Source organism: Nuphar pumila, chromosome 17, assembly GCF_984573655.1.
Source record: "Nuphar pumila chromosome 17, dmNupPumi1.hap1.1, whole genome shotgun sequence".
Classification (NCBI taxonomy): Eukaryota; Viridiplantae; Streptophyta; class Magnoliopsida; order Nymphaeales; family Nymphaeaceae; genus Nuphar; species Nuphar pumila.
In genome coordinates this window covers 18,381,717-18,391,411 of record NC_143265.1, presented here as the reverse complement: position 1 = coordinate 18,391,411, position 9,695 = coordinate 18,381,717, and the positions used below count along the sequence as shown (strand labels likewise).

General features: G+C 37.3%; 1 protein-coding gene across 2 annotated transcripts; it reads right to left on the bottom strand.

The window, feature by feature from the left end:
• Positions 1 to 4,993: 4,993 nt before the first annotated feature.
• Positions 4,994 to 9,478, bottom strand: LOC149811750 (F-box protein SKIP14-like). Of its 2 annotated transcripts, none has more exons than XM_089993776.1 (3): positions 7,487 to 9,478; positions 6,399 to 6,906; positions 4,994 to 6,249 (listed from the first exon to the last, which is right to left on the bottom strand). In XM_089993776.1, exons 1-2 carry the CDS (start codon positions 8,543 to 8,545, stop codon positions 6,400 to 6,402), a joined length of 1,566 nt encoding a protein of 521 aa, XP_089849902.1. In that variant the 5' UTR covers positions 8,546 to 9,478; the 3' UTR covers positions 4,994 to 6,249; position 6,399. The 2 variants fall into 2 exon arrangements, with proteins under 2 accessions (XP_089849902.1, XP_089849901.1); XM_089993775.1 differs by having other exon boundaries at positions 6,404 to 6,906; positions 7,487 to 9,453.
• Between the last annotated feature and the right edge of the window lie 217 nt (positions 9,479 to 9,695).

Sequence of the window (9,695 nt, the reverse complement as noted above, 5' to 3'; positions counted from 1 at the left end):
AGACTTGTCAAACTGGTCATCTTTCAAAACCAGGATATATATATCACAAGAGTTTCAATTCAAAACTGCAAGGATTGAATTTTATTAATCGGTATAAATTTTATCACAGTTAGATTACAATGAGTAAAAATATAAAAATTTTATAGTATATGCGCGGATGTGTTACATAAACATAACCATAAACCATGACTCAATTGGAGTCTAGAGCAATGAAAAATAAATAATTTACTGAAACTGGTTTTTTGTTTATTGAACAAACCTGCCTGCCTCGATCCCTCTGAAGAAGCATCAATCCAACAATTATACATAAGGAGAAAAAATTTATAAAAATTATGTATCTAGATGGACATGTCTGAAAAAATCTTTCATGGAGATTATGTCAAAACTCCATTTTAGTTGTGAATTAAAATATATGAATTGTAGTCTATTCAGGTTCTTAGACAGACTGTGCTCTCAAGTTTCAAAACCAACTTCCATGATTTTTAAGTCACGGACCGTAATGAGGGTGTATTTTAAATTTTTATTGAAATGTAATGTACATGTAATATAATATACATAAATTTTTTATTCATAATAATAAAATATATTAGGAAAAATAAAATTAACAAGACAATGTAGTCGTATACATAATTTCCGTCATGACAAAAATTTTGTTTTGATTTTTGAAGGTCGTATTTTCTCATCCAAACCTCGAATAGAAGCAAATTTTCTTTTGGGACTTCTCTATTAGTTTGGAACGTCCCTTTAAAATTTATTTATTTATTTTGCTAAATTGTTTGAACGTATGATAAAGTTCTTGAAAAATATTTAAGCCTGTAAAAACAGGATAGCATGTCATTTATACCAAAAACCATGTATAATTAATATTTTCATAAAATAACATACATAAACATGATTTTCATCATTTGATTCATTATAATATGATCAATATTAGTTTAAACATAAATTAACATAATTTCATGCTACATAGAAATTAATCTAATATATGAAAATGAATCCAAAACACACCAAAAACAGTTTTATTCAAAACAAACACTCGTACATTGAAATATGTATTAGAAAAATAGATGTAATCGAATACGAGTCATGCACATGTATATCAAATCTAACATAATGAACGATCATAGGCTGATCATGAATTAATCAAAGATAAATCATCAATAAAATCATAGAAAACATATTTTTTCAAAAAATGCTCCCAAAAACCTTAATTGATATGACCTACATGAATTTATTTATGATATTTAATTTTATCCCTACATAAATCATACATCTAACATGAATATAGATAAAATCATATAGTACATGAATCATAATATAAATATAACAACCATAAATCCTTGAAACCCATTTTTTCAAAAAATGACCCTGAATCTCCCAAAATGATTTTTTATTATTTGGGTTCTTTCTTACTTTTTGGATGTTATTTTGATTTTATACCATAAATATTAATTTAAATAAGGTTTACACATGCTGATCATATCAAATACATATTAAATATCAAACAAGAATTCTATGAAGAATGAACATAATTTAAGGTTTTTTACATAAAACATTTTTGGTAAAAACTTATTTGGCGACATGTAGCACTCCAAAAGCACGGGATATCAGCACAAACACAAAATACAGATCTGAAATTTAATCTGACATGCATTTGTACTCATGGTGCTATGCACACACAAGTCAATAAAATCCTACTTGAATTCGACAAAAAACACTAAAAGCACCATGATCGATAGGCGTAGAACGGTTTCACCTCCACCGTGTCCACCTTCTTCAGGTGTAGATTTAATGGCAGCACCACCACAAGCCACCAAAAAATCTCCTAGGGGGTGTGATGGAGGAGGATGAAGAAGGATTGAAAGTGAAGAGAGAGTTATGAGAGAAAGAAAGTAAAAAAGGGAAGTATCACATGGGGTGTGAGGGGGTCTTCTTATAAACCCCTACCCCATCTTCCCCCTATTCTCAATAGAGAGAGGACTCTCTCTCTCCCTAACTCGTGTGGGAGGGGAGAGTCCAACTTTTATTATTTTAAAAAAAATTCAAGAGACTTATTATAAAGTCTCCAAATCCAATAGGGCTCCCACCTATTTGGGAAACTTATCTATTTATTTTTTTATTACTTTTATTCTTTTATTTCCTTAGTTTAAAATTTTAACCCTAATAGGACTCTTACCTTTCCCAAAGGACCCTTATGACTTTAGTTTCTATTAAGTTCCTTAATTGTGAGAGGGGTGGGATGTCCCACCCTCTTAGAGTTTTATTTTAATTAAATTATTTACATCGCCTCATGGGCAATTAAGTCCAATTGGAGCTCACCTAGGTGGCATCCTACTTATGGTCCAATCCGATTGAGATTGGATCCAAATGTCATTAATTAAATTTTATTTCACTAATTAATCAAGAGTCTAAATCATAACTTAAATTCAAACCCATATTAGGTCTAAATACTAAGGTTTAGATTTGTATTTAATATATCAAAAATTCATTATTAAACTATCTGAAATCCAAATACTAATTTAATTAAAAATGTGCACACATAAATTGAATATAAAAATATCTCTTTATTTATTTAATATTAAAAAAAATTACAAGTGTTACATATAAACTCTTTCAGATCATGAGAAATAAGTAGATGAGTAAATTGAGACTCGCATGGCATAGAGTACATTTTGAAAAGCACTAGGAGAAGGCAAAACAGATTTAGATGAGATGGAAGAACTTATTTTTCGATGATGAAGACTCCATGATGGATCGTGTAAGCGATCAAAACAAGATGAATCTCCACTATGACGACTAACCCAAGATTATGCTTTGATACTATAAAGAAATCGATGAATGCATGGATGAGGAGCACATGACTAAGATGTCGATTCTCACATGAAGAATATATTCAATCACACTCACAAGAAAAAATGTTTTAACGTGGTTCGATCTTTACTGGCCTATGTTCACGGTACCTCTATCTCTCTCACATTTAACGTGAGATAGAGGTTCTCTATTTAAAGAGGAAGAATTACATGTCGAATAACAATTTGTTGCCTTTTTTTAAGACTTTCAACAATGCATTTACACGAGGAGTCTCTCATGTTAAGAGGCGACGTTACATAGAGTTGGGAGTCTCTCATTAGAGTTGCTCTCTTTCAACGTGTCCTTAGGCAGTGGCGGAGCCCCATTGAGGTCAGGGTGCCCACCCTGACCCAAAAGCTCCCTAATAGAGGGGTTCAGGTCAAGGGTGAGCATTGCCCACCCTAACCCAATGAAAGAATCTCTCTCTCTCTCTCTTATATATATATATATATATATATATATATATATATATATATATATATATATATGGCTCGTTAAGGCTACACCCCTGCTCTTTGCGAGCTAATCACGAGTTGGCTCATCTTCTAAAAAAAATATTTTTAAGTGTTTTTTAAAGCTTGAAAATATATGTATAATACATGTAAATATATGTTTAATCTATGTACAAAACATATATAATATGCATTTTATGTACAAAATATATGTATAAATATATAATATAAAAGTATATAGAAATATATAATATATAAAATGACCTATACAAGTCAAGCCAATCGAACTTGCCATGTTGATTATGGTGATAAATAAGAAAACACGATTAAGACTCAGGTCCAGACCTCAAGGTCCCATTAATTCATGGACCCGGGTATAGTTTGTGAAATTTTATACCAGACTCAGACCTGACCCGAGTTTCGATTAAGACCTGCAATTTTACAATGTAAAAATTTTAAAAACAAATTATGGTTTTACCGGGTATGGTCTGGGTGGTTCATATAGTTCATATCGGGTCCGAGTATGATTTTCTTATAGTAGACCCAATTAAACCTGATTCGACGAACCCAATACCATACCTGAAAATCGGATCCAAGTCTGATTTCACCTGGATCTGAACCAAATCCAACCCGTTGACGCCCTTAGTTAAACCTGCATAATTGCCGTGCAAAGAAGAATAATGCTGAAAATTTTGCAAAACACAAATGCATGCCAAAAGGAAAGCCCCAAAAGGGTTTGGCATAGTAGATGATGGGACCTAGGATTCGAGACGGGGCAGCCCATTGCTTATTAACCAATATGTTGTCACGGCCAAAAAATAATAAAAAAATATTATATGTCAATCATACCATGACACATGTTAAAACCATTAAAATAATATTTAAAAATACTTTTAGTATTTTACATTTTAGCAAAAAATAGCCCATTTTCTACCGACTGATAACATTGATACTAACCAAAGCAAGGAGCTACTGTTTCACGCCGTTGGAAAAAGGAAGGTAGTTTGACAGGCATAATTCAGCAAGGGTCAGGCCTCTTACTACGAGGGTTGTTCCTCTGTTCCTCGTAGAAAAAGAAAATGAATGCCCAAAGAATAATTAAATTCTTCTGTTATAAATTGATTAATCAAAAAAATACTAGCAAAAGGATGGAAATGGTAGCTGCTGTCAAATGTGTATGTATTCAGTTTAAACAATTATGCACATGGAATTACCAACGGATGCTCCACTTGTTTGGTAGGAGCAGTTAGTGCACGCCACCTTGTGTTACATTGCAACTTCAAATCCCAATGATATGAGTTGTATAACTGGTGGTGGTCGGCCTAACCTCAGCTTTCTTCGCCAAAAAAAAAAATTATGCACATGGAATTACGAAAACAAAATAAATTGAAAGTTCCCACCAACCCACTTTGTCCGGCAATGGCAGTGCACAGGCTGGTCACGGATCGAATCGACCATGGTTAGACATGATAAGGCTCTTCCAAAGCAATTAATTAGGCCAATGGACCATTTTGCCGTGGTTTTCCAATTCAATAAGATACCAAGCTAAAGGATTATTTCCAACTCAGTAAGATTTAAAAAAAAAAAAGGATTTCGTGCACTGTGAAAAGTTCAAAACCGGAATCTGATTCCAAATCATACTGTGCTAGATATAATCAAACAAGACATACCAAGATCAAATATCAGCAATATATTGAAGCATCAAGATTTTATTAAGGCAATTCCAAAGAGACAACAAGGTCATATCATACCTAAATCCACCCAAATCAGAAACCATTTATATCTCTAGCATCACCCTTTTCATATCCTTTCTGCAAAAGAAGTGATTGGCAACTGCCAACCACCTCCATGTTCATCTTCACTCCTAAAAACCCACTCTTTGCATTTCAATGTCCAAGCATCTCTGTGGCCAAGTGCAGCTTGGCCAACCTTCGTTTCTTTCATTGTTTTGTCCAAGAATGAGAGAAGACGGAATAAAAGTATGAGTCAATTCCAACGCGTCAGCAACAGATGCTTTGAAGTGGCCAGCCCATCCTTGAGGATCACCAAACCGGCAGAAAGCTTCAGCAAAAAGCAGATGCTTCCCTGTCACTCTCTGTGGGGCTGAGTTGCTGAAAGCCAAATGGCGAATTGGTTCCTGTTGCTGTCACCAAATGTCAAAGAGCTTAGAATAATTACCGGACCAAGGAGGAACAAAGCGACTTGGACGATCAAACCCAAGTCTCGGTCTGGCTTGGCTGCGCACACCCACTTTACATCCCATAAGATCCACCACTCAATCACCCATTTCTCCCTTTCAGCCAGATCAAGAAGCACCAAACAGGCAGAGTGAATGGGTTCTACAAGCCGGGCCTGGTAAACCATCTGGATTCACTTGGTCAAGTCAGCCTCGCTGTCTAGATGCACTCTGGGGCTGACATTAGGTTGGAACTGCCACTCACAATCCCAAAGATGGCACACATTCACATCCCAATATGCTCTTAACCGTATTATTATTCTCCAGTCACATCCAACATCAAGCTTATCTTACCTTCCATGGAAACTTTCCCAAGGAAAGAATACAAACAAGGAATCACAATCCCAAAGACAACGCACATCCACATCCCAACATGCTCTCAACTGTATTATTCCAATCACATCCAACATCAAACTTACCTTCCCTTCCATGGAAATATTCCCAAGGAAAGAATGCAAACAAGGAAATAGAAGATCATTTTTTCTAATCATGTTTGGATCAAAGGGATAACATCAAGACATTCCCTTCTCTTCTGTTTTTTTCCTTTTTCTTTTCTCTTCGATTGTTTCTGCTCCAACAATGACATACCCACAAAGACAGATACAAAACAGTTGAAGCCGATCCTGGGCAAACCAGTTGGTTGTTAGACGCAACCAGCTGCCAGTTTGTAGATTCAAGAAATATAGACTGAACAGCTACAAATGAGTTGTCCTGTATGAGAGATAAATTAAAGGTGAAATCCTGAGAATATACAAATCCATAACAATGGAGGTAAGAGACAGTACATCAATCAATACCAACAGAGTCAGAGACAGTACATCAATCGATACCAACAGAGGTAAAGAGTCTAAAGACAGTACCTCACCTAATGTAGAACGGCTCCACCAAATGCTTGATGTGGCCACCCTCGTCCTCCCCATAACAAATTGAACACCGAAGATCAAGATAGAAAGTCTCCTCATATTCGCCTTTTATACATCTCCCGCACTGCACGCATCGAGAAATGCAGATAGCGCATGCACGACAAACTCCATCAGCAGGTCGCTTTGTGCGGCAGCCCTCGGCAGGGCAGTCATAAACAAGCCTCACATTCTCACATCTGGGGCACAACTCAACATCAATTGTGCGTTCATCATCATCGGAGGAAAGAGGAGCACAACCAATGCTGTAGAATTGAGGCTTGAGGGCCTCACTTGTCCCATGAGTGTTAGGATCTAACAGTGGTAACAATTCTTGGTATTGTTTCTGTGTCATAATTATTTTACCAAGCCTTAGTTGTTTCAGACCATGCACGCTAGCAGACTTGAAAGACTTTAAGCCATCAATGATCCCTTCAATGGTCAATCGAGCACACCCTGGGATGCTTAGCTGCAACAAACAAGCAAATTCAACTCACTGGAGAAAAGAACACAATGGAGAGCCTGAAACTGATGATCTAGCAAATCTTCTAAAACTGATGATCCTAATTCAAGTATTGTACAAACATGCATTGCAGACATCTAACAAATTTAAAAGTGGCAGATGATAAAAGGTCGACATATTCTACAAAAGATAAAATAATACGCTAGGCAATTAATCCATGCATTTAGTTGGTATAACACAAAATATTGTTGATCAAGAAGAGAACTAAGAGTACAAACATCAAATACTAGCCATCTAGCAAATCACCAATGACATCTGAATCCAATTCAAGTCTTTTGCAGAAGCAAAAACAGAGGTATTGCTACAATCACCCGTTCCACATGTCCAAGAAATTTTACAATGGCAGATGAAAAAATGATTAGAATCTTTTACAAACATCAAACAATAATACAACACCTGCTAAAAGCATCCACTAGTTGGTAGATGAAGAAGAGGAATGAGTGCAAATATAAAAAAAACTAACGAGTAATGTTCCTTGCTATAAAGCTTAATGTAAAGAAACAGGAAAATGCTATCAGATACTGACCTTTGTTAGTCTTGGATTGCTTTCAAGCACGCGCTTCAGACCAGCATCTGTGATCCCCAAGCAATCAACCAGACTCAAACACTGTAAATTGCCTTGAGCTTTATTGGTCAGACAGACAAGGATGTCGTCAGTCAACTCCTTGCTTAATGGATGATCCACATGTATTTGACGCCATAGAAGAGCATCAGTCTGAACAGCCTGATGGAGGCTTTTGCAGACCCTGTCAATCGACAAAAGATCCTGTAGACCAAGATATCCCAATGCAAAGTACAAGGCCTCATGAGGAGCTCCACCATCCCCACTAGATGAACACACACTGCATTCACCTGCCTCTGCGATCCTAAAAACGCCAGATAGACTCTCTATCCTCTGCATCCTGCATTGCATGTTCAGCAATACCTCATTCTCTCCTAGTAACTCCACGGACTCGAGACCATGTCCGTGGTCAAACAAATCGTCTGAAACCATCAATCCTTCCAACTCGAATACTGGAAAATGTGTGTTTACACAATGATTCCGAGGAGGGGATTGGAACCTAACTGCAGTGTTCCAAAGCAAATTCAGACCAGAAAAAAACTGGTAATCTCCCTCGATGACGTCCAAACCATCGCCCGCAAAAATCATTGGCCCCACCTTAACGAGCCCTTCGAGATCACCATCGGATTTCACTTCAAAATCATCTAACCATCCGGATACTGCCGTGAGAGCGGCTGTCTCGAGATCCATATCCAACTCGCGGTCAGAGAAAACATCATCATAATCCAGCTCGGAAAAGGATGAGTAGCTAGAACAGCCAGAGTTGTAGTTCTCGATACCGAACGGATCGGAAGGCAAGATGTCAAGAATGTTGTCATGCAGGTAACCCGCAAGATTGCTCATCTCTCTCTCCGGTTCAATCACTTCCCGACAGAATGGATTTGCAGATCTCCCACAAGCATCGCCATAGCTCCTTTCTTCAGGAAGCAGACCGTTTGCAACCCAAATCGAAGAAAACAGGTCGACAGCTGCCGGGCTCGGATTAGTCGAGAACAGAGAACTAGGTGGGAAATTCAGTGTCATCCTACAGTGGGAAATCTCTCTCTCTCTCTCTCTCTCTCTCTCTCTCTCTCTCTCTCTCTCTCTCTCTCTCTCTCTCTCTCTCTCTCTCTCTCTCTCTCTCTCTCTCTCTCTCTCGAAAACCCTAGAATTCCGATGCCTGAGATTTCAAACACTAGAGGTCGCGTGCAACAGGAATAAAAACCTTAGTTTTTTTTACACCAACGATTACGAACGACTTCCTCAAGAAAAATAAATCTAATTTTCTTGCAGATGCCTATGATTACGAAGCCTAGATCCTATGTCAAGAAGAAAGGGGGGGAAAGAAAAGAAAAAAGATACCCTAACTCCGCCGACCTAGATCGGGCAACAAGAAAACCATAGTTTTTTGGATGTCCGGGAAAAAAATACAAAACACCAAAAATCTCCGCAGGTTCTCTTGCAAAAGAATGAGAACTCCTAATATCCCCAGAAAAAAAAACTTATTCTTATTTTTTTCTTCCAAATTAAGAAAGAAACTAAGAAAAACGAAACAAAAATTATATATTAACAAACCCTAGACCGGCTTTCCCCAAGAAAACAAGAAGTAGAGAGAAATAAAACAAAGAAGCAGAGACGAATATGAAAAAGGAAAACAAATCCGACCTTTCGTGATCCTATCGACGAAGAAACAACCCACGGTCCTCCGAACGAACTCCTCGAATTCCGATCCGATTCGATCGCTTGAAGAGAGAGAGAGAGAATCCGGCGTTCGGAAAGAGGAAGGAAACGAGAAGACGAAAGAGAACAGACACAGAGAGACTAATGGGGAAGAAAAGAAACCCTAGAGAGAGAGAGAGAGATTGGGGAAGAGATCGTTGGGAATTAGGGTTAGGGTTCCGGGCGCTAAAAATAGGGGGGAATTTTCGGAAGGAGAGAGAGAGAGAGATAGAAGGTGAGCCTCTCTTTCTTCTCCTTTTAACGATTCTCTGCCTTGATTTTATTTTTTATTTTTTTATCGTATGTTTGTGTACACGTATTTATTTCATTTACTTGGGTAGGAAGGACTCTCTCTCTCTCTCTCTCTCTCTCTATAGTATAAATGGGAATTTTCATAGGTGAGTAAAATAAAATAAAAAACTATGCTTTTCTTGGGGGTTGCTTAGCGGGAGGGGCGTATCGGGCTGGACACATG

What these genes read in the sequence shown, in the direction of transcription:
- LOC149811750 (XM_089993775.1), bottom strand. Translation starts at nt 8,545, where the DNA reads ATGACACTGAATTTCCCACCTAGTTCTCTGTTCTCGACTAATCCGAGC. An exon ending in GCAATCCAAGACTAACAAAG is followed by an intron (nt 6,907 to 7,486) that starts GTCAGTATCTGA and finishes TGTTTGTTGCAG; the next exon opens with CTAAGCATCCCAGGGTGTGC.